This window comes from Cherax quadricarinatus, unplaced genomic scaffold (genome assembly GCF_038502225.1).
Source record: "Cherax quadricarinatus isolate ZL_2023a unplaced genomic scaffold, ASM3850222v1 Contig30, whole genome shotgun sequence".
In the NCBI taxonomy this organism is placed as follows: domain Eukaryota; kingdom Metazoa; phylum Arthropoda; class Malacostraca; order Decapoda; family Parastacidae; genus Cherax; species Cherax quadricarinatus.
In genome coordinates, this window is record NW_027195056.1 from 535001 (window position 1) to 562909 (window position 27909).

Genomic DNA, 27909 nt, shown 5'->3' on the forward strand with positions numbered 1-27909 from the left:
CCGTTGGATTTTGGGATATCCCCTTACTCATTTTTGGTCTGCAAATTTTAGTGGCCGTAGCAGTGACGATTATGTGTGAAAGTGCGTCATAGAAAGTGGACAAGTGTCTTCTATGTGTGTGTGTCCCAGCGGTTCAAGACGTACTGGTGTACACTGGGAACCTCGTTCTGATAGGTCTCTTCAGAGGCCCGTCGCCTCGTGTCACCCCGGTCAAAGACCTTCTAAATCAAAATTATGGACTTTCTTTGGAGAATGGGCTTTCGGGATACTTAGAAATTACTTAGATGAAGCGTTTGAAGGACGACGTTCCTTAGAACGACCTGTTTTGAGCATGGGTGTCCGTACAGAGAGAATAAAAATATTTCAAAACTGGATCGCCCCCTTTGTGATTTTTTGAGTTACGGAGCGCCTAGAGTGGACGCTGGTTGATACCAGCTGCGATCTGGAGGGTGGATAAACGGCACTGGGTAGATAGGTGGGTGAAAAGACCCATTTTGGGTAGATTCTGTAGGTTGGCGAGGCCTAAGGGGCCACTCATAACCATGTGACATAAGGCCTATCAAGTATTCTGGGCGTCGAAGCGCTCCCAGGACGCTACCTCCACCACTACCACCACTGCCACCACTGCCACCACTGCCACCACTACCACCCCCACCACTGCCACCTCTCGAAGAAGCAGCAGGGCTCCAGCAGCCGGTGCTGGAGCCTCCAGCACCGCCTCCACCACCAACACCACCAACACCATCACCAACACGGTGAAAATGCTTAGTCCTAAAATGCAAAGAACAATCAGGATTAACGAAAACCAAGTTCTGATGCTTGCTGAGAAGGCCAGGCACGACCATAACTACTCTGGCTACCTCTATAAGAGATCCTCAGACTCAAACAAGTGGCAACTACGATGGTTTACCCTGTACCAGGTGGGTACCACTAGTTTAAGTGGTAGTTACCATAGTTAACCCTGTACCAGGTGGGTACCACTTGTTACAGTGGCAGTTACGATAGTTATATATATATATATATATATATATATATATATATATATATATATATATATATATATATATATATATATATATATATATATATATATATATATTCAATTCAATTCAATTCAAGTTTATTCTCTATAAGGCTTACAATGTGGGGTTTTCAGGTTATAAAATACTAATTACAGAGGGGGGCCACTAGGACACCTAGCATGGCTAGGCATTACAGAGGGGGCCACTAGGACACCTAGCATGGCTAGGCATTACAGAGGGGGCCACTAGGACACCTAGCCTGGCTAGGCATTTTGGGCAGACTTAGATTAATTCTTAACATTAAATCCTTACAGATTATGGTATTAAGGCTAAGTGACTACATCATAATTTGTGAGTTTAACAATGTGAATGTTGTTGTTTTGGCACAATACAAAGTGTCTATATTGGAGTATCATAGGCAAACTTATGACTAGTTAGGATTTATTATTTTAAGATTAAGATTAGTATTTCTGGGTTTATAGTCAGTGGGTGAGTGAGTGTAAGTGTGAACCACCAGGTGGTTATCATGTAGTTAGTTGTCGGGGTGGATCAGGGAGATAAGATGTTTTCTAACTGTAGTTTTGAAGGTGATGAATGTGTCTGCAGTTCTAGAGTTCTCAGGTAAGGTGTTCCAGATTTTAGGGCCTTTGACATATATTGAATTTTTGTAAAGGTTTAGTCGGACACGGGGAATGTCGTAGAGATGTTTGTGTCTGGTGTTATGCCTGTGGGTTCTGTCACAACTATCAAGAAAACGTTTTAGGTCAAGGTTGATATTGGAGTTTAAGGCCCTGTAGATATAGATTGCACAGTAGTTTTAGTGATTATTCTTACTGCAGCTTTTTGTTGGGTTATTATTGGCTTTAGGTGTGTTGCTGCAGTTGATCCCCAAGCACAAATAGCATAGGTGAGGTATGGATAAATAAGTGAATGGTATAGTGTGAGAAGGGCATTTTGCGGCACGTAGTATCGTATCTTGGAGAGGATCCCAACCGTTTTGGATACTTTTTTGGTTATGTGTTGGATATGGGTGCTGAAATTCAGGTTGTTGTCCAGGTATAGGCCTAGGAATTTACCCCCATTATTTCTGGTAATTAGAGTGTTGTCAATCTTATTGTTAATTTGTGCATCTCCTGCTCTGCTACCAAACATAATGTAGTAGGTTTTGCCAGTGTTAAGCGTAAGTTTATTGGCTGTCATCCAAGTCGATATTTTGATCAGCTCCTCATTAACAATGGTGTATACATATATATATATATATATATATATATATATATATATATATATATATATATATATATATATATATATATATATATATATATATATATATATATATATATATATATATATATATATATATACACTTTTTACAGTGTATATACACTTGTTTTCAGAGTTTCCATGTCAGATATAATCAGGGCGTAGCAGATACAGTTATTTCTAGATTTGATGGGATGGGCCTCTATAACACCTTGTTCTTCATCACCCTGGTATAACATGCTGTTCATCACCCTGGTATAACATCTTGTTCTTCATCACCCTGGTATAACATCTTGTTCTTCATCACCCTGGTATAACATCTTGTTCTTCATCACCCTGGTATAACATCTTGTTCATCACCCTGGTATAACATCTTGTTCTTCATCACCCTGGTATAACATCTTGTTCTTCATCACCCTGGTATAACATCTTGTTCTTCATCACCCTGGTATAACATCTTGTTCTTCATCACCCTGGTATAACATCTTGTTCTTCATCACCCTGGTATAACATCTTGTTCTTCATCACCCTGGTATAACATCTTGTTCTTCATCACCCTGGTATAACATCTTGTTCTTCATCACCCTGGTATAACATCTTGTTCTTCATCACCCTGGTATAACATCTTGTTCTTCATCACCCTGGTATAACATCTTGTTCTTCATCACCCTGGTATAACATCTTGTTCTTCATCACCCTGGTATAACATCTTGTTCATCACCCTGGTATAACATCTTGTTCTTCATCACCCTGGTATAACATCTTGTTCTTCATCACCCTGGTATAACATCTTGTTCATCACCCTGGTATAACATCTTGTTCTTCATCACCCTGGTATAACATCTTGTTCTTCATCACCCTGGTATAACATCTTGTTCTTCATCACCCTGGTATAACATTTTGTTCTTCATCACCCTCGCATAACATCTTGTTCATCACCCTGGTATAACATCTTGTTCTTCATCACCCTGGTATAACACCTTGTTCATCACCCTGGTATAACATTTTGTTCTTCATCACCCTCGTATAACATCTTGTTCTTCATCACCCTGGTATAACATCTTGTTCTTCATCACCCTGGTATAACATCTTGTTCTTCATCACCCTGGTATAACATTTTGTTTTTCATCACCCTCGTATAACATCTTGTTCATCACCCTGGTATAACATCTTGTTCTTCATCACCCTGGTATAACACCTTGTTCATCACCCTGGTATAACATTTTGTTCTTCATCACCCTGGTATAACACCTTGTTCATCACCCTGGTATAACATCTTGTTCTTCATCACCCTGGTATAACATCTTGTTCTTCATCACCCTGGTGTAACATCTTGTTCATCACCCTGGTATAACATCTTGTTCTTCATCACCTTGGTATAACATCTTGTTCTTCATCACCCTGGTATAACATTTTGTTCTTCATCACCCTCGTATAACATCTTGTTCTTCATCACCCTGGTATAACATCTTGTTCTTCATCACCCTGGTATAACATCTTGTTCTTCATCACCCTGGTATAACATTTTGTTCTTCATCACCCTCGTATAACATCTTGTTCATCACCCTGGTATAACATCTTGTTCTTCATCACCCTGGTATAACATCTTGTTCTTCATCACCCTGGTATAACATTTTGTTCTTCATCACCCTCGTATAACATCTTGTTCATCACCCTGGTATAACATCTTGTTCTTCATCACCCTGGTATAACATCTTGTTCTTCATCACCCTGGTATAACATCATGTTCTTCATCACCCTCGTATAACACCTTGTTCATCACCCTGGTATAACATCTTGTTCTTCATCACCCTGGTATAACATCTTGTTCTTCATCACCCTGGTATAACATCTTGTTCATCACCCTGGTATAACATCTTGTTCTTCATCACCCTGGTATAACATCTTGTTCATCACCCTGGTATAACATCTTGTTCATCACCCTGGTATAACATCTTGTTCTTCATCACCCTGGTATAACATCTTGTTCATCACCCTGGTATAACACCTTGTTCATCACCCTGGTATAACATCTTGTTCTTCATCACCCTCGTATAACATCTTGTTCATCACCCTGGTATAACATCTTGTTCATCACCCTGGTATAACATCTTGTTCATCACCCTGGTATAACATCTTGTTCTTCATCACCCTGGTATAACATCTTGTTCATCACCCTGGTATAACATCTTGTTCATCACCCTGGTATAACATCTTGTTCTTCATCACGCTGGTATAATATCTTGTTCTTCATCACCCTGGTATAACATCTTGTTCATCACCCTGGTATAACATCTTGTTCATCACCCTGGTATAACATCTTGTTCTTCATCACCCTGGTATAACATCTTGTTCTTCATCACCCTGGTATAACATCTTGTTCTTCATCACCCTGGTATAACATCTTGTTCTTCATCACCCTGGTATAACATCTTGTTCTTCATCACCCTGGTATAACATCTTGTTCATCACCCTGGTATAACATCTTGTTCTTCATCACCCTGGTATAACATCTTGTTCTTCATCACCCTGGTATAACATCTTGTTCTTCATCACCCTGGTATAACATCTTGTTCATCACCCTGGTATAACATCTTGTTCTTCATCACCCTGGTATAACATCTTGTTCATCACCCTGGTATAACATCTTGTTCTTCATCACCCTGGTATAACATCTTGTTCATCACCCTGGTATAACATCTTGTTCTTCATCACCCTGGTATAACATCTTGTTCATCACCCTGGTATAACATCTTGTTCTTCATCACCCTGGTATAACATCTTGTTCTTCATCACCCTGGTATAACATCTTGTTCATCACCCTGGTATAACATCTTGTTCTTCATCACCCTGGTATAACATCTTGTTCTTCATCACCCTGGTATAACATCTTGTTCATCACCCTGGTATAACATCTTGTTCATCACCCTGGTATAACATCTTGTTCATCACCCTGGTATAACATCTTGTTCTTCATCACCCTGGTATAACATCTTGTTCATCACCCTGGTATAACATCTTGTTCATCACCCTGGTATAACATCTTGTTCATCACCCTGGTATAACATCTTGTTCTTCATCACCCTGGTATAACATCTTGTTCTTCATCACCCTGGTATAACATCTTGTTCTTCATCACCCTGGTATAACATCTTGTTCATCACCCTGGTATAACACCTTGTTCATCACCCTGGTATAACATCTTGTTCTTCATCACCCTAGTATAACATCTTGTTCATCACCCTGGTATAACATCTTGTTCTTCATCACCCTGGTATAACATCTTGTTCATCACCCTGGTATAACATCTTGTTCATCACCCTGGTATAACATCTTGTTCATCACCCTGGTATAACACCTTGTTCATCACCCTGGTATAACATCTTGTTCATCACCCTGGTATAACATCTTGTTCATCACCCTGGTATAACATCTTGTTCATCACCCTGGTATAACATCTTGTTCTTCATCACCCTGGTATAACATCTTGTTCTTCATCACCCAGGTATAACACCTTGTACATCACCCTGGTATAACATCTTGTTCATCAACCTGGTATAACATCTTGTTCATCACCCTGGTATAACATCTTGTTCTTCATCACCCAGGTATAACACCTTGTACATCACCCTGGTATAACATCTTGTTCATCAACCTGGTATAACATCTTGTTCATCACCCTGGTATAACATCTTGTTCATCACCCTGGTATAACACCTTGTTCATCACCCTGGTATAACATCTTGTTCATCACCCTGGTATAACATCTTGTTCATCACCCTGGTATAACATCTTGTTCATCACCCTGGTATAACATCTTGTTCTTCATCACCCTGGTATAACATCTTGTTCTTCATCACCCTGGTATAACACTTTTCATCACCCTTGTAGAACATCTTGTTCATCACCCTGGTATAACACCTTGTTCATCACCCTGGTATAACATCTTGCTCTTCATCACCCTGGTATAACACCTTGTTCATCACCCTGGTATAACATCTTGTTCATCAACCTGGTATAACATATTGTTCATCACCCTGGTATAACATCTTGTTCATCACCCTGGTATAACATCTAGTTCTTCATCACCCTGGTATAACATCTTGTTCATCACCCTGTTATAACATCTTGTACATCACCCTGGTATAACATCTTGTTCATCAACCTGGTATAACATCTTGTTCATCACCCTGGTATAACATCTTGTTCATCACCCTGGTATAACATCTTGTTCTTCATCACCCTGGTATAACATCTTGTTCTTCATCACCCTGGTATAACATCTTGTTCATCACCCTGGTATAACATCTTGTTCTTCATCACCCTGGTATAACATCTTGTTCATCACCCTGGTATAACATCTTGTTCATCACCCTGGTATAACATGTTGTTCTTCATCACCCTGGTATAACATCTTGTTCTTCATCACCCTCGTACAACATCTTGTTCATCACCCTGGTATAACATCTTGTTCATCACCCTGGTATAACATCTTGTTCATCACCCTGGTATAACATCTTGTTCTTCATCACCCTGGTATAACATCTTGTTCATCACCCTGGTATAACATCTTGTTCATCACCCTGGTATAACATCTTGTTCATCACCCTGGTATAACATCTTGTTCTTCATCACCCTGGTATAACATCTTGTTCATCACCCTGGTATAACATCTTGTTCTTCATCACCCTGGTATAACATCTTGTTCATCACCCTGGTATAACATCTTGTTCATCACCCTGGTATAACATCTTGTTCTTCATCACCCTGGTATAACATCTTGTTCATCACCCTGGTATAACATCTTGTTCTTCATCACCCTGGTATAACATCTTGTTCATCACCCTGGTATAACATCTTGTTCATCACCCTGGTATAACATCTTGTTCATCACCCTGGTATAACATCTTGTTCATCACCCTGGTATAACATCTTGTTCATCACCCTGGTATAACATCTTGTTCATCACCCTGGTATAACATCTTGTTCATCACCCTGGTATAACATCTTGTTCTTCATCACCCTGGTATAACATCTTGTTCATCACCCTGGTATAACATCTTGTTCATCACCCTGGTATAACATCTTGTTCATCACCCTGGTATAACATCTTGTTCATCACCCTGGTATAACATCTTGTTCTTCATCACCCTGGTATAACATCTTGTTCATCACCCTGGTATAACATCTTGTTCATCACCCTGGTATAACATCTTGTTCATCACCCTGGTATAACATCTTGTTCATCACCCTGGTATAACATCTTGTTCTTCATCACCCTGGTATAACATCTTGTTCATCACCCTGGTATAACATCTTGTTCATCACCCTGGTATAACATCTTGTTCTTCATCACCCTGGTATAACATCTTGTTCATCACCCTGGTATAACATCTTGTTCATCACCCTGGTATAACATCTTGTTCATCACCCTGGTATAACATCTTGTTCATCACCCTGGTATAACATCTTGTTCATCACCCTGGTATAACATCTTGTTCATCACCCTGGTATAACACCTTGTTCATCACCCTGGTATAACATCTTGTTCATCACCCTGGTATAACATCTTGTTCATCACCCTGGTATAACATCTTGTTCATCACCCTGGTATAACATCTTGTTCATCACCCTGGTATAACATCTTGTTCTTCATCACCCTGGTATAACATCTTGTTCATCACCCTGGTATAACATCTTGTTCATCACCCTGGTATAACATCTTGTTCTTCATCACCCTGGTATAACATCTTGTTCATCACCCTGGTATAACATCTTGTTCTTGTATAACATCTTGTTCTTCATCACCCTGGTATAACATCTTGTTCTTCATCACCCTGGTATAACATCTTGTTCATCACCCTGGTATAACATCTTGTTCATCACTCTGGTATAACACCTTGTTCATCACCCTGGAATAACATCTTGTTCATCACCCTGGTATAACATCTTGTTCTTGTTCATCACCCTGGAATAACATCTTGTTCATCACCCTGGTATAACATCTTGTTCATCAACCTGGTATAACATCTTGTTCATCAGCCTGGTATAACATCTTGTTCTTCATCACCCTGGTATAACATCTTGTTCATCACCCTGGTATAACACCTTGTTCATCACCCTGGTATAACATCTTGTTCATCAACCTGGTATAACATCTTGTTCATCACCCTGGTATAACATCTTGTCATCACCCTGGTTCATCATCCCTGGTATAACATCTTGTTCATCATCACCTTGGTATAACATCTTGTTCATCACCCTGGTATAACATCTTGTTCTTCATCACCCTGGTATAACATCTTGTTCATCAACCCGGTATAACATCTTGTTCATCACCCTGGTATAACATCTTGTTCTTCATCACCCTGGTATAACATCTTGTTCATCACCTTGGTATAACATCTTGTTCATCACCCTGGTATAACATCTTGTTCATCACCCTGGTATAACATCTTGTTCATCAAACTGGTATAACATGTTGTTCATCACCCTGGTACAACATCTTGTTCATCACCCTGGTATAACATCTTGTTCATCACCCTGGTATAACACCTTGTTCATCACCCTGGTATAACATCTTGTTCATCAACCTGGTATAACATCTTGTTCATCACCCTGGTATAACACCTTGTTCATCACCCTGGTATAACATCTTGTTCATCAACCTGGTATAACATCTTGTTCATCACCCTGGTATAACATCTTGTTCATCACCTTGGTATAACATCTTGTTCATCACCATGGTATAACACCTTGTTCATCACACTGGTATGACACCTTGTTCATCACCCTGGTATAACACCTTGTTCATCACCTTGGTATAACATGTTGTTCATCACCCTGGTATAACACCTTGTTCATCACCCTGGTATAACATGTTGTTCATCACCCTGGTATAACATGTTGTTGTTCATCACCCTGGTATAACATCTTGTTCATCACCCTGGTATAACATCTTGTTCTTCATCACCCTGGTTCATCACCCTGGTATAACATCTTGTTCATCACCCTGGTATAACATCTTGTTCATCACCCTGGTATAACATCTTGTTCATCACCCTGGTATAACATCTTGTTCATCACCCTGGTATAACATCTTGTTCATCACACGGCTATAACAACTTGTTCTTCATCACCCTGGTATAACATCTTGTATAACACGTTGTTCATCACCCTGGTATAACATCTTGTTCATCACCCTGGTATAACATCTTGTATAACATCTTGTTCATCACCCTGGTATAACATCTTGTTCATCACCCTGGTATAACATCTGGTATTCTTGTTCATCACCCTGGTATAACATCTTGTTCATCACCCTGGTATAACATCTTGTTCATCACCCTGGTATAACATCTTGTTCATCACCCTGGTATAACATCTTGTTCATCACCATGGTATAACACATCTTGTTCTTCATCACCCTGGTATAACATCTTGTTCTTCATCACCCTGGTATAACATCTTGTTCATCACCCTGGTATAACATCTTGTTCATCACCCTGGTATAACATCTTGTATAACATCTTGTTCATCACCCTGGTATAACATCTTGTTCTTCATCACCCTGGTATAACATCTTGTTCATCACCCTGGTATAACATCTTGTTCATCACCTTGGTATAACATCTTGTTCATCACCCTGGTATAACATCTTGTTCATCACCCTGGTATAACATCTTGTTCATCAACCTGGTATAACACCTTGTTCATCACCTTGGTATAACACGTTGTTCATCACCCTGGTATAACATCTTGTTCATCACCCTGGTATAACATCTTGTTCATCACCCTGGTATAACATCTGGTTCATCACCCTGGTATAACATCTTGTTCATCACCCTGGTATAACATCTTGTTCATCACCCTGGTATAACATCTTGTTCATCACCCTGGTATAACATCTTGTTCAACACATCTTGTTCATCACCCTGGTATAACATCTTGGTTCATCACCCTGGTATAACATCTTGTTCTTCATCACCCTGGTATAACATCTTGTTCATCACCCTGGTATATAACATCTTGTTCATCACCCTGGTATATCATCACCCTGGTATAACATCTTGTTCATCACCCTGGTATAACATCTTGTTCATCACCCTGGTATAACATCTTGTATTCTTGTTCATCACCCTGGTATAACACCTTGTTCATCAAACTGGTATAACATCTTGTTCATCACCCTGGTATAACATCTTGTTCATCACCCTGGTATAACATCTTGTTCTTCATCACCCTGGTATAACATCTTGTTCATCAACCTGGTATAACATCTTGTTCATCACCCTGGTATAACATCTTGTTCTTCATCAACCTGGTATAACATCTTGTTCATCACCCTGGTATAACATCTTGATCTTCATCACCCTGGTATAACATCTTGTTCATCAACCTGGTATAACATCTTGTTCATCACCTTGGTATAACATCTTGTTCATCACCCTGGTATAACATCTTGTTCATCACCCTGGTATAACATCTTGTTCATCACCCTGGTATAACATCTGGTTCATCACCCTGGTATAACATCTTGTTCATCACCCTGGTATAACATCTTGTTCATCACCCTGGTATAACATCTTGTTCATCACCCTGGTATAACATCTTGTTCATCACCCTGGTATAACACCTTGTTCATCATCCCTGGTATAACATCTTGTTCATCACCCTGGTATAACATCTTGTTCTTCATCACCCTGGTATAACATCATCACCCTGGTATAACATCTTGTTCATCACCCTGGTATAACATCTTTTTCATCACCCTGGTATAACATCTTGTTCATCACCCTGGTATAACATCTTGTTCATCACCCTGGTATAAAAACTTGTTCATCACCCTGGTATAACACCTTGTTCATCACATTGGTATAACATCTTGTTCATCACCCTGGTATAACATCTTGTTCATCACCCTGGTATAATCTTGTTCATCACCCTTGTTCATCACCCTGGTATAACATCTTGTTCATCACCCTGGTATAACATCTTGTTCATCACCCTGGTATAACACCTTGTTCATCACCCTGGTATAACATCTTGTTCATCACCCTGGTATAACATCTTGTTCTTCATCACCCTGGTATAACATCTTGTTCATCACCCTGGTATAACATCTTGTTCATCACCCTGGTATAACATCTTGTTCATCACCCTGGTATAACATCTTGTTCATCACCATGGTATAACATCTTGTTCATCACCCTGGTATAACATCTTGTTCATCACCCTGGTATAACATCTTGTTCTTCATCACCCTGGTATAACATCTTGTTCATCACCCTGGTATAACACCTTGTTCATCACCCTGGTATAACATCTTGGTCATCACCCTGGTATCTTGTTCATCACCCTGTATAACATCTTGTTCATCACCCTGGTATAACATCTTGTTCATCACCCTGGTATCATCTTGTTCATCACCCTGGTATAACATCTTGTCATCACCCTGGTATAACATCTTGTTCATCCCTGGTATAACATCATCACCCTGGTATAACACCTTGTTCATTGTATCATCTTGTTCATCACCCTGGTATAACATCTTGTTCATCACCCTGGTATAACATCTTGTTCATCACCCTGGTACCACATCCTGGTCATCACCCTGGTATAACATCTTGTTCATCACCCTGGTATAACATCTTGTTCACCACCCTGGTATATCATGTTCATCACCCTGGTATAACATCTTGTTCATCACCCTGGTATAACATCTTGTTCATCACCCTGGTATAACACCTTGTTCATCACCTTGGTATAACATGTTGTTCATCACCCTGGTATAACATCTTGTTCATCACCCTGGTATAACATCTTGTTCATCACCCTGGTATAACATCTTGTTCATCACCCTGGTATAACATCTTGTTCATCACCCTGGTATAACATCTTGTTCTTCATCACCCAGGTATAACATCTTGATCATCACCGTGGTATAACATCTTGTTCATCAGCCTCGTATAACATCTTGTTCATCACCCTGGTATAACACCTTGTTCATCAACCTGGTATAACATCTTGTTCATCACCCTGGTATAACATCTTGTTCATCACCCTGGTATAACATCTTGTTCATCACCCTGGTATAACATCTTGTTCATCACCCTGGTATAACATCTTGTTCTTGTTCATCACCCTGGTATAACATCTTGTTCATCACCCTGGTATAACATCTTGTTCATCACCCTGGTATAACATCACCCTGGTATAACATCTTGTTCATCACCCTGGTATAACATCTTGTTCATCACCCTGGTATAACATCTTGTTCATCTTCCTGGTATAACATCTTGTTCATCACCCTGGTATAACATCTAGTTCATCACCCTGGTATAACATCTTGTTCATCACCCTAGTATAACATCTTGTTCATCACCCTGGTATAACATCTTGTTCCTCATCACCCTGGTATAACATCTTGTTCATCACCCTGGTATAACATCTTGTTCTTCATCACCCTGGTATAGCATCTTGTTCATCAACCTGGTATAACATCTTGTTCATCACCCTGGTATAACATCTTGTTCAACACCCTCGTATAACATCTTGTTCATCACCCTGGTATCTTGTTCATCACCCTGGTATAACATCTTGTTCTTCATCACCCTGGTATAACATCTTGTTCATCAACCTGGTATAACATCTTGTTCATCACCCTGGTATAACATCTTGTTCATCACCCTGGTATAACATCTTGTTCATCACCCTGGTATAACATCTTGTTCATCACCCTGGTATAACATCTTGTTCATCACCCTGGTATAACATCTTGTTCATCACCCTGGTATAACATCTTGTTCATCACCCTGGTATAACATCTTGTTCATCACCCTGGTATAACATCTTGTTCATCACCCTGGTATAACATCTTGTTCATCACCCTGGTATAACATCTTGTTCATCACCCTGGTATAACATCTTGTTCATCACCCTGGTATAACATGTTGTTCTTCATCACCCTGGTATAACATCTTGTTCTTCATCACACTCGTACAACATCTTGTTCATCACCCTGGTATAACATCTTGTTCATCACCCTGGTATAACATCTTGTTCATCACCCTGGTATAACATCTTGTTCATCACCCTGGTATAACATGTTGTTCATCACCCTGGTATAACATCTTGTTCTTCATCACCCTGGTATAATATCTTGTTCTTCATCCCTGGTATAACATCTTGTTCATCACCCTGGTATAACATCTTGTTCTTCATCACCCTGGTATAACATCTTGTTCATCACCTGGTATAACATCTTGTTCATTGGTATAACATCTTGTTCATCACCCTGGTTCATCACCCTGGTATAACATCTTGTTCATCACCCTGGTATAACATCTTGTTCATCACCCTGGTATAACATCTTGTCTTGTTCATCACCCTGGTATAACATCTTGTTCATCTCCCTGGTATAACATCTTGTTCATCACCCTGGTATAACATCTTGTTCATCACCCTGGTATAACATCTTGTTCATCACCCTGGTATAACATCTTGTTCATCACCCTGGTATAACATCTTGTTCATCACCCTGGTATAACATCTTGTTCATCACCCTGGTATAACATCTTGTTCATCACCCTGGTATAACATCTTGTTCATCACCCTGGTATAACATCTTGTTCATCACCCTGGTATCATCTTGTTCATCCCTGGTATAACATCTTGTTCATCACCCTGGTATAACATCTTGTTCATCACCCTGGTATAACATCTTGTTCATCACCCTGGTATAACATCTTGTTCATTGTATAACATCTTGTTCATCACCCTGGTATAACATCTTGTTCATCTTGGTATAACATCTTGTTCATCACCCTGGTATAACATGGTATTCTTGTTCATCACCCTGGTATAACATCTTGTTCATCACCCTGGTATAACATCTTGTTCATCTTGGTATAACATCTTGTTCATCACCCTGGTATAACATCTTGTTCATCTTGTTCATCACCCTGGTATATCATCTTCTTCATCTCCCTGGTATAACATCTTGTTCATCACCCTGGTATAACATCTTGTTCATCACCCTGGTATAACATCTTGTTCATCACCCTGGTATAACATCTTGTTCATCACCCTGGTATAACATCTTGTTCATCACCCTGGTATAACATCTTGTTCATCTTCCAGGTATATCATCTTGTTCATCACCCTGGTATAACATTGTTCATCACCCTGGTATAACATCTTGTTCATCACCCTGGTATAACATCTTGGTTCATCACCCTGGTATAACATCTTCTTCATCACCCTGGTATAACATCTTGTTCTTCATAACCCTGGTATAACATCTTTTTCATCACCCTGGTATAACATCTTGTTCATCACCCTGGTATAACATCTTGTTCATCACCCTGGTATAACATCTTGTTCATCACCCTGGTATAACATCTTCTTCATCACCCTGGTATAACATCTTGTTCATTGGTATAACATCTTGTTCATCACCCTGGTATAACATCTTGTTCATCACCCTGGTATAACATCTTGTTCATCACCCTGGTATAACATCTTGTTCATCACCCTGGTATAACATCTTGTTCTTGTTCATCATCCCTGGTATAACATCTTGTTCATCACCCTGGTATAACATCTTGTTCATCACCCTGGTATAACACCTTGTTCATCACCCTGGTATAACATCTGGTTCATCACCCTGGTATAACACCTTGTTCATCACCCTGGTATAACACCTTGTTCATCACCCTGGTATAACATCTTGCTCTTCATCACCCTGGTATAACACCTTGTTCATCACCCTGGTATAACATCTTGTTCATCAACCTGGTATAACATCTTGTTCATCACCCTGGTATAACATCTTGTTCATCACCCTGGTATAACATCTTGTTCTTCATCACCCTGGTATAACATCTTGTTCATCAACCTGGTATAACATCTTGTTCATCACCCTGGTATAACATCTTGTTCTTCATCACCCTGGTATAACATCTTGTTCATCAACCTGGTATAACATCTTGTTCATCACCCTGGTATAACATCTTGTTCATCACCCTGGTATAACATCTTGTTCATCACCCTGGTATAACATCTTGTTCATCACCCTGGTATAACATCTTGTTCATCACCCTGGTATAACATCTTGTTCATCACCCTGGTATAACATCTTGTTCATCACCCTGGTATAACATCTTGTTCATCACCCTGGTATAACATCTTGTTCATCACCCTGGTATAACATCTTGTTCATCACCCTGGTTCATCACCCTATAACATCTTGTTCTTGTTCATCATCACCCTGGTATAACATCTTGTTCATCACCCTGGTATAACATCTTGTTCATCACCCTGGTATAACATCTTGTTCATCACCCTGGTATAACAACTTGTTCATCAACCTGGTATAACAACTTGTTCATCACCCTGGTATAACATCTTGTTCATCACCCTGGTATAACATCTTGTTCATCACCCTGGTATAACATCTTGTTCATCACCCTGGTATAACATCTTGTTCATCACCCTGGTATAACATCTTGTTCTTCATCACCCTGGTATAACATCTTGTTCATCACCCTGGTATAACATCTTGTTCATCACCCTGGTATAACATCTTGTTCATCACCCTGGTATAACATCTTGTTCATCACCCTGGTATAACATCTTGTTCATCACCCTGGTATAACATCTTGTTCATCACCCTGGTATAACATCTTGTTCTTCATCACCCTGGTATAACATCTTGTTCATCAACCTGGTATAACATCTTGTTCATCACCCTGGTATAACATCTTGTTCTTCATCAACCTGGTATAACATCTTGTTCATCACCCTGGTATAACATCTCACCCTGGTATAACATCTTGTTCATCACCCTGGTATAACATCTTGTTCATCATCCCTGGTATAACATCTTGTTCATCACCCTGGTATAACATCTTGTTCATCACCCTGGTATAACATCTTGTTCATCACCCTGGTATAACATCTTGTTCATCACCCTGGTATAACATCTTGTTCATCAAACTGGTATAACATGTTGTTCATCACCCTGGTACAACATCTTGTTCATCACCCTGGTATAACATCTTGTTCATCACCCTGGTATAACATCTTGTTCATCACCCTGGTATAACATCTTGTTCATCACCCTGGTATAACATCTTGTTCATCACCCTGGTATAACACCTTGTTCATCACCCTGGTATAACACCTTGTTCATCACCCTGGTATAACACCTTGTTCATCACCCTGGTATAACATCTTGTTCATCACCCTGGTATAACATCTTGTTCATCACCCTGGTATAACATCTTGTTCATCACCCTGGTATAACATCTTGTTCATCACCCTGGTATAACATCTTGTTCATCACCCTGGTATAACATCTTGTTCATCACCCTGGTATAACATCTTGTTCATCACCCTGGTATAACATCTTGTTCATCACCCTGGTATAACATCTTGTTCATCACCTTGGTATAACATCTTGTTCATCACCCTGGTATAACATCTTGTTCATCACCTTGGTATAACATCTTGTTCATCACCCTGGTATAACATCTTGTTCATCACCTTGGTATAACATCTTGTTCTTCATCACCCTGGTATAACATCTTGTTCATCACCTTGGTATAACATCTTGTTCATCACCCTGGTATAACATCTTGTTCATCACCCTGGTATAACATCTTGTTCATCACCCTGGTATAACATCTTGTTCATCACCCTGGTATAACATCTTGTTCATCACCCTGGTATAACATCTTGTTCATCACCCTGGTATAACATCTTGTTCATCACCCTGGTATAACATCTTGTTCATCACCCTGGTATAACATCTTGTTCTTCATCACCCTGGTATAACATCTTGTTCTTCATCACCCTGGTATAACATCTTGTTCTTCATCACCCTGGTATAACATCTTGTTCATCACCCTGGTATAACATCTTGTTCATCACTCTGGTATAACACCTTGTTCATCACCCTGGTATAACATCTTGTTCATCACCCTGGTATAACATCTTGTTCATCTTGTTCATCACCCTGGTATAACACCTTGTTCATCACCCTGGTATAACATCTTGTTCATCAACCTGGTATAACATCTTTTTCATCACCCTGGTATAACATCTTGTTCATCACCCTGGTATAACATCTTGTTCATCACCCTGGTATAACACCTTGTTCATCACCCTGGTATAACATCTTGTTCATCTTGTTCATCACCCTGGTATAACATCTTGTTCATCACCCTGGTATAACATCTTGTTCATCACCCTGGTATAACATCTTCACCCTGGTATAACATCTTGTTCATCACCCTGGTATAACATCTTGTTCATCACCCTGGTATAACATCTTGTTCATCACCCTGGTATAACATCTTGTTCATCACCCTGGTATAACATCTTGTTCATCACCATGGTATAAAATCTTGTATAACATCTTCATCACCCTGGTATAACATCTTGTTCATCACCCTGGTATAACATCTTGTTCATCACCCTGGTATAACACCTTGTTCATCACCCTGGTATAACATCTTGTTCATCACCCTGGTATAACATCTTGTTCATCACCCTGGTATAACATCTTGTTCTTCATCACCCTGGTATAACATCTTGTTCATCACCCTGGTATAACATCTTGTTCTTGTTCATCACCCTGGTATAACATCTTGTTCATCACCCTGGTATAACATCTTGTTCATCACCCTGGTATAACATCTTGGTCATCATCACCCTGGTATAACAACTTGTTCATCACCCTGGTATAACATCTTGTTCATCAACCTGGTATAACATCTTGTTCATCACCCTGGTATAACATCTTGTTCTTCATCACCCTGGTATAACATCTTGTTCATCACCCTGGTATAACATCTTGTTCATCACCCTGGTATAACATCTTGTTCATCACCCTGGTATAACATCTTGTTCATCACCCTGGTATAACACCTTGTTCATCACCCTGGTATAACATCTTGTTCATCACCCTGGTATAACATCTTGTTCATCAACCTGGTATAACATCTTGTTCATCACCCTGGTATAACACCTTGTTCATCACCTTGGTATAACACGTTGTTCATCACCCTGGTATAACATCTTGTTCATCACCTTGGTATAACATCTTGTTCTTCATCACCCTGGTATAACATCTTGTTCATCACCCTGGTATAACATCTTGTTCATCACCCTGGTATAACATCTTGTTCATCACCCTGGTATAACATCTTGTTCATCACCCTGGTATAACATCTTGTTCATCACCCTGGTATAACATCTTGTTCATCACCCTGGTATAACACATCTTGTTCATAACCCTGGTATAACATCTTGTTCATCACCCTGGTATAACATCTTGTATAACATCTTGTTCATCACCCTGGTATAACATCTTGTTCATCACCCTGGTATAACATCTTGTTCATCACCCTGGTATAACATCTTGTTCATCACCCTGGTATAACATCTTGTTCATCACCCTGGTATCTTGTTCAACATCTTGTTCATCAACCTGGTATAACATCTTGTTCATCACCCTGGTATAACATCTTGTTCATCACCCTGGTATAACATCTTGTTCATCACCCTGGTATAACATCTTGTTCATCACCCTGGTATAACATCTGGTTCATCACCCTGGTATAACATCTTGTTCTTCATCACCCTTGTATAACATCTTGTTTCACCCTGGTTCATCACCCTGGTATAACATCTTGTTCATCTTATAACATCTTGTTCATCACCCTGGTATAACATCTTGTTCTTCATCACCCTGGTTCATCACCCTGGTATAACATCTTGTATAACATCTAGTTCATCACCCTGGTATAACATCTTGTTCATCACCCTGGTATAACATCTTGTTCATCACCCTGGTATAACATCTTGTTCATCACCCTGGTATAACATCTTGTTCATCACCCTGGTATAACATCTTGTTCATCACCCTGGTATAACATCTTGTTCATCACCCTGGTATAACATCTTGTTCTTCATCACCCTGGTATAACATCTTGTTCATCACCCTGGTAAAGCATCTTGTTCATCACCCTGGTATAACACCTTGTTCATCACCCTGGTATAACATCTTGTTCTTCATCACCCTGGTATAACATCTTGTTCATCACCCTGGTATAACATCTTGTTCATCACCCATCTTGTTCATCACCCTGGTATAACATCTTGTTCATCACCCTGGTATAACATCTTGTTCATCACCATGGTCTAACACCTTGTTCATCACCCACATCTTGTTCATCACCCTGGTATAACATCTTGTTCTTCATTTGGTATCATCACCCTGGTATAACACCTTGTTCATCACCCTGGTATAACATCTTGTTCTTCATCACCCTGGTATAACATCTTGTTCATCACCTTGGTATAACATCTTGTTCATCACCCTGGTATAACATCTTGTTCATCACCCTGGTATAACACCTTGTTCATCACCTTGGTATAACACCTTGTTCATCACCCTGGTATAACATCTTGTTCTTCATCACCCTGGTATAACATCTTGTTCATCACCCTGGTATAACATCTTGTTCATCACCCTGGTATAACATCTTGTTCATCACCCTGGTATAACATCTTGTTCTTCATCACCCTGGTATAACATCTTGTTCATCTCCCTGGTATAACATCTTGTTCATCACCCTGGTATAACATCTTGTTCATCACCCTGGTATAATATCATGTTCATCACCCTGGTATAACATCTTGTTCTTCATCACCCTGGTATAACATCTTGTTCATCACCCTGGTATAACACCTTGTTCATCACCCTGGTATAACATCTTGTTCATCAACCTGGTATAACATCTTTTTCATCACCCTGGTATAACATCTTGTTCATCACCCTGGTATAACATCTTGTTCATCACCCTGGTATAACATCTTGTTCATCACCCTGGTATAACATCTTGTTCATCACCCTGGTATAATATCATGTTCATCACCCTGGTATAACATCTTGTTCATCACCCTGGTATAACATCTTGTTCATCACCCTGGTATAACATCTTGTTCTTCATCACCCTGGTATAACATCTTGTTCTTCATCACCCTGGTATAACATCTTGTTCATCACCCTGGTATAACATCTTGTTCTTCATCACCCTGGTATAACATCTTGTTCATCACCTTGGTATAACATCTTGTTCATCACCCTGGTATAACATCTTGTTCTTCATCACCCTGGTATAACATCTTGTTCATCACCATGGTATAACATCTTGTTCATCACCCTGGTATAACATCTTGTTCATCACCCTGGTATAACATCTTGTTCATCACCCTGGTATAACATCTTGTTCATCACCCTGGTATAACACCTTGTTCATCACCCTGGTATAACATCTTGTTCATCACCCTGGTATAACATCTTGTTCATCACCCTGGTATAACATCTTGTTCATCACCCTGGTATAACACCTTGTTCATCACCCTGGTATAACATCTTGTTCATCACCCTGGTATAACATCTTGTTCTTCATCACCCTGGTATAACATCTTGTTCTTCATCACCCTGGTATAACATCTTGTTCATCACCCTGGTATAACATCTTGTTCATCACCCTGGTATAACATCTTGTTCATCACCCTGGTATAACATCTTATTCTTCATCACCCTGGAATAACATCTTGTTCATCACTCTGGTATAACATCTTGTTCATCACCCTGGTATAACATCTTGTTCATCACCCTGGTATAACATCTTGTTCATCACCCTGGTATAACATCTTGTTCTTCATCACCCTGGAATAACATCTTGTTCATCACTCTGGTATAACATCTTGTTCATCACCCTGGTATAACACCTTGTTCATCACCCTGGTATAACACCTTGTTCATCACCCTGGTATAACATCTTGTTCATCACCCTGGTATAACATCTTGTTCATCACCCTGGTATAACATCTTGTTCATCACCCTGGTATAACATCTTGTTCATCACCCTGGTATAACATCTTGTTCATCTCCTTGGTATAACATCTTGTTCATCACCCTGGTATAACATCTAGTTCATCACCCTGGTATAACATCTTGCTCATCACCCTGGTATAACATCTTGTTCATCACCCTGGTATAACATCTTGTTCCTCATCACCCTGGTATAACATCTTGTTCATCACCCTGGTATAACATCTTGTTCTTCATCACCCTGGTATAGCATCTTGTTCATCAACCTGGTATAACATCTTGTTCATCACCCTGGTATAACATCTAGTTCATCACCCTGGTATAACATCTTGTTCATCACCCTGGTATAACATCTAGTTCATCACCCTTTTATAACATCTTGTTCATCACCCTGGTATAACATCTTGTTCATCACCCTGGTATAACATCTTGTTCATCACCCTGGTATAACATCTTGTTCTTCATCACCCTGGTATAACATCTTGTTCTTCATCACCCTGGTATAACATCTTGTTCTTCATCACCCTGGTATAACATCTTGTTCATCACCCTGGTTCATCACCCTGGTATAGCATCTTGTTCATCACCCTGGTATAACACCTTGTTCATCACCCTGGTATAACATCTTGTTCTTCATCACCCTGGTATAACATCTTGTTCATCACCCTGGTATAACATCTTGTTCATCACCCTGGTATAACACCTTGTTCATCACCCTGGTATAACATCTTGTTCATCACCCTGGTATAACATCTTGTTCATCACCCTGGTATAACACCTTGTTCATCACCCTGGTATAACATCTTGTTCATCACCCTGGTATAACATCTTGTTCTTCATCACCCTGGTATAACATCTTGTTCATCACCCTGGTATAACATCTTGTTATTCATCACCCTGGTATAACATCTTGTTCATCACCCTGGTATAACATCTTGTTCTTCATCACCCTGGTATAACATCTTGTTCATCTCCCTGGTATAACATCTTGTTCATCACCCTGGTATAACATCTTGTTCATCACCCTGGTATAACATCTTGTTCATCACCCTGGTATAACAACTTGTTCATCACACTGGTATAACATCTTGTTCATCACCCTGGTATAACATCTTGTTCTTCATCACCCTGGTATAACAACTTGTTCATCACACTGGTATAACATCTTGTTCATCACCCTGGTATAACATCTTGTTCATCACCCTGGTATAACATCTTGTTCATCACCCTGGTATAACATCTTGTTCATCACTTTGGTATAACATCTTGTTCATCACCCTGGTATAACATCTTGTTCATCACCCTGGTATAACATCTTGTTCATCACCCTGGTATAACAACTTGTTCATTACCCTGGTATAACAACTTGTTCATTACCCTGGTATAACATCTTGTTCATCACCCTGGTATAACATCTTGTTCATCACCCTGGTATAACATCTTGTTCATCACCCTGGTATAACATCTTGTTCATCACCCTGGTATAACATCTTTTTCTTCATCACCCTGGTATAACATCTTGTTCATCACCCTGGTATAACATCTTGTTCATCACCCTGGTATAACATCTTGTTCTTCATCACCCTGGTATAACATCTTGTTCATCACCCTGGTATAACATCTTGTTCATCACCCTGGTATAACATCTTGTTCTTCATCACCCTGGTATAACATCTTGTTCATCACCCTGGTATAACATCTTGTTCATCACCCTGGTATAACATCTTGTTCTTCATCACCCTGGTATAACATCTTGTTCATCACCCTGGTATAACATCTTGTTCATCACCCTGGTATAACATCTTGTTCTTCATCACCCTGGTATAACATCTTGTTCATCACCCTGGTATAACACCTTGTTCATCACCCTGGTATAACATCTTGTTCATCACCCTGGTATAACATCTTGTTCATCACCCTGGTATAACATCTTGTTCATCACCCTGGTATAACATCTTGTTCTTCATCACCCTGGTATAACATCTTGTTCATCACCCTGGTATAACATCTTGTTCATCACCCTGGTATAACATCTTGTTCATCACCCTGGTATAACATCTTGTTCTTCATCACCCTGGTACAACATCTTGTTCTTCATCACCCTGGTATAACACCTTGTTCATCACCCTGGTATAACATCTTGTTCTTCATCACCCTGGTATAACATCTTGTTCTTCATCACCCTGGTATAACACCTTGTTCATCACCCTGGTATAACATCTTGTTCATCACTCTGGTATAACACCCGTACAGCACCTGTGAAACACATTGTTCTTCAACATCCTATCATAACACCTGTATAACACCTGTATAACACTTGTGTAAGACTGTAAAACACCTGTATAACATCTGCATAATGTCTACATGATACCTGTATAACACCTGTATGCCTCTTATAACACCTGTATAACACCTGTATGCCTTTTATAACACCTGTATAACACCTGTATGCCTTTTATAACACCTTTATAACACCTGTATGCCTTTTATAACATTTGTATAACACCTGTATGTCTCTTTTAACACTTGTCTGTCTCTTATAACACCTGTATAACACCTGCATGACACCTGCATGACACCTGTATAACACCTGTATGCCTCTTATAACACCTGTATAACACCTTGTAACACCTGTATAACACATGTATAACACCTGTATGCCTCTTATAACACCTGTATAACACCTGTATGCCTCTTATAACACCTGTATAACACCTTGTAACACCTGTATAACACCTGTATAACACCTGTATGCCTCTTATAACACCTGTATAACACCTCTGTGCCTCTTATAACACCTGTATAACACCTGTATGCCTTTTATAACACCTGTATAACACCTGTATGCCTTTTATAACACCTGTATAACACCTGTATTCCTCTTATAACACCTGTATAACACCTGCATAACACCTGCATGACACCTGTATAACACCTGTATGGCTCTTATAACACCTGTATAACACCTTGTAACACCTGTATAACACATGTATAACACCTGTATGCCTCTTATAACACCTGTATAACACCTGTATGCCTCTTATAACACCTGTATATCACCTGTATGCCTTTTATAACACCTGTATAACACCTGTATGCCTCTTATAACACCTGTATAACACCTGCATAACACCTGCATGAAACCTGTATAACACCTGTATGCCTCTTATAACACCTGTATAACACCTTGTAACACTTGTATAACACATGTATAACACCTGTATGCTTCTTATAACACCTGTATAACACCTGTATGCCTCTTATAACTCCTGTATAACACCTGTATAACACCTGTATAACACCTGTATGCCTCTTATAACACCTGTGTAACACCTGTATAACACATGTATAACACCTGTTTGCATCTTATAACACCTGTATAACACCTGCGTAACACCTGTATAACACATGTATAACACATGTATGCCTCTTATAACACCTGTATAACACCTGCATGCCTCTTATAACACCTGTATAACACCTGTATAACACATGTATAACACCTGTATGCCTCTTATAACACCTGTATAACACCTGTATAACACATGTATGCCTCTTATAACTCCTGTATAACACCTGTATAACACCTGTATGCTTCTTATAACACCTGTATAACACCTGTATAACACCTGTATGCCTCTTATAACATCTGTATAACACCTGTGTAACACCTGTATAACACATGTATAACACCTGTATGCCTCTTATAACACCTGTATAACACCTGTATAACACATGTATGCCTCTTATAACTCCTGTATAACACCTGTATAACACCTGTATGCTTCTTATAACACCTGTATAACACCTGTATAACACATGTATAACACCTGTATGCCTCTTATAACATCTGTATAACACCTGTGTAACACCTGTATAACACATGTATAACACCTGTATGCCTCTTATAACACCTGTATAACACCTGTATAACACATGTATGCCTCTTATAACTCCTGTATAACACCTGTATGCTTCTTATAACACCTGTATAACACCTGTATAACACATGTATAACACCTGTATGCCTCTTATAACATCTGTATAACACCTGTGTAACACCTGTATAACACATGTATAACACCTGTATGCCTCTTATAACACCTGTGTAACACCTGTATAACACATGTATAACACCTGTATGCCTCTTATAACACCTGTATAACACCTGTATAACACATGTATAACACCTGTATAACAACTTGTTCTTCCCTGGCAGAACCTGCTGTTCTATTCGGAGGGGGAGGCGAGCGCTAAACCCTCAGGGGTGATCATGTTGGAGGGCTGTTACTGTGAGCGACTCATCACCACGAACACCAACACCAAGAACAAGGACACGGACAAGCAGGTACGTGACTCCAGGTTCCTGATCCCAGGTACGTGAGGCCAGGTTCCTGATCCCAGGTACGTGAGGCCAGGTTCCTGATCCCAGGTACGTGAGGCCATGTTCCTGATTCCAGGTACGTGGCGCCAGGTTCCTGACCCCAGGTACGTGACGCCAGGTTCCTTATCCCAGGTACGTGAGGCCATGTTCCTGATTCCAGGTACGTGGCGCCAGGTTCCTGACCCCAGGTACGTGACGCCAGGTTCCTGATCCCAGGTACGTGACTCCAGGTTCCTGATCCCAGGTACGTGACTCCAGGTTCCTGATCCCAGGTACGTGGCACAAGGTTCCTGATCTCAGGTACGTGACGCCAGGTTCCTGATCCCAGGTACGTGAGGCCATGTTCCTGATTCCAGGTACGTGACGCCAGGTTCCTGATCCCAGGTACGTGGCACAAGGTTCCTGATCTCAGGTAAGTGAGGCCAGGTTCCTGATTCCAGGTACGTGGCGCCAGGTTCCTGATCCCAGGTACGTGACTCCAGGTTCCTGATCCCAGGTACGTGACTCCAGGTTCCTGATCCCAGGTACGTGACGCCAGGTTCCTGATCCCAGGTACGTGGCACAAGGTTCCTGATCCCAGGTACGTGACGCCAGGTTCCTTATCCCAGGTACGTGAGGCCATGTTCCTGATTCCAGGTACGTGGCGCCAGGTTCCTGATCCCAGGTACGTGAGGCCAGGTTCCTTATCCCAGGTACGTGAGGCCATGTTCCTGATTCCAGGTACGTGGCGCCAGGTTCCTGATCTCAGGTACGTGACGCCAGGTTCCTGATCCCAGGTACGTGAGGCCATGTTCCTGATTCCAGGTACGTGGCACCAGGTTCCTGATCTCAGGTACGTGAGGCCAGGTTCCTGATCCAAGATACATAATGCCAGGTTCCTGATCCCAGGTACATGAGGACAGGTTCTTGATCCCAGGTACGTGGCGCCAGGTTCCTGATCCCAGGTACGTGGCGCCAGGTTCCTGATCCCAGGTGCGTGACGCCAGGTTCCTGATCCTAGGTACGTGACACCAGGTTTTTGATCCCAGGTACGTGACGCCAGGTTCCTGATCCCAGGTACGTGATGCCATGTTCCTGATCCCAGGTACGTGGCACCAGGTTCCTGATCTCAGGTACGTGAGGCCAGGTTCCTGATCCCAGGTACGTGAGGCCATGTTCCTGATCCCAGGTACGTGGCACCAGGTTCCTGATCTCACGTACGTGAGGCTAGGTTCCTGATCCCAGGTACGTGAGGCCAGGTTCCTGATCCCAGGTACGTGAGGCCAGGTTCCTGATCCAAGGTACGTGACGCCAGGTTCCTGATCCCAGGTACAAGACGCCAGGTTCCTGATCCCAGGTACGTGAGGCCAGGTTCCTGATCCAAGGTACGTGACGCCAGGTTCCTGATCCCAGGTCCGTGATGCCAGGTTCCTGATCCCAGGTACGTGAGGCCAGGTTCCTGATCCAAGGTGCGTGACGCCAGGTTCCTGATGCCAGGTACATGACGCCAGGTTCCTGATCCCAGGTACTTGAGGCCAGGTTCCTGATCCCAGGTACGTGATACCATGTTCCTGATCCCAGGTACATGACTCCTGGTTCCTGATCCCAGGTACGTGACGCCAGGTTCCTGATCCCAGGTACGTGATACCAGGTTCCTGATCCCAGGTACATGACTCCTGGTTCCTGATCCCAGGTACGTGACGCCAGGTTCCTGATCCCAGGTACATGACGCCAGGTTCCTGATCCCAGGTACTTGAGGCCAGGTTCCTGATCCCAGGTACGTGATACCATGTTCCTGATCCCAGGTACATGACTTCTGGTTCCTGATCCCAGGTACGTGACGCCAGGTTCCTGATCCCAGGTACATGACTTCTGGTTCCTGATCCCAGGTACGTGACGCCAGGGTCCTGATCCCAGGTATATGACTCCTTGTTCCTGATCCCAGGTACATGACTCCTGGTTCCTGATCCCAGGTACGTGAAGCCAGGTTCCTGATCCCAGGTACGTGACGCCAGATTCCTGATCCCACGTACGTGGCGCCAGGTTCTTGATCAAACGACTGGGAGCTGGTCACTGACATAATGATCATCGTAATAATAATAATAATAATAATAATAATAATAATAATAATTAGCTACTACGGCTTACACCAACAGACACATGGTTCCTGTTTACGTCTATACTTACCGTTACTCCAACAGTTCTGCTTCGCTATAACGTACCGTCGTGAGAACCAGCGTCAGTACGACCTCAAGGCGGAAACGGAGACGTCTTGCAAGAACTGGATCGACATCATACGTCAAGCGTCCTTTAACAAGTTGCTGCTGCAGAAGGAGGAGCTGGAACAGAAA

The 27909-nt window shown here is 40.9% G+C and overlaps 1 protein-coding gene across 1 annotated transcript in view; it reads left to right on the plus strand.

Annotated features, from left to right (window-relative positions):
• The window catches only part of LOC128701035 (ras-specific guanine nucleotide-releasing factor 2-like), a gene marked incomplete at its 3' end in the record, with an annotated part of 28459 nt that extends 563 nt beyond the window's left edge, over positions 1-27896 (plus strand). Inside the window, exons 1-3 of the mRNA XM_070079866.1 lie at positions 1-920; positions 25415-25543; positions 27760-27896. The exon at positions 1-920 is cut by the window's left edge and continues 563 nt beyond it. Of these exons, the coding sequence (XP_069935967.1) occupies positions 762-920; positions 25415-25543; positions 27760-27896 (425 nt within the window). The remainder of the gene's footprint in view (positions 921-25414; positions 25544-27759) is intronic.
• Between the last annotated feature and the right edge of the window lie 13 nt (positions 27897-27909).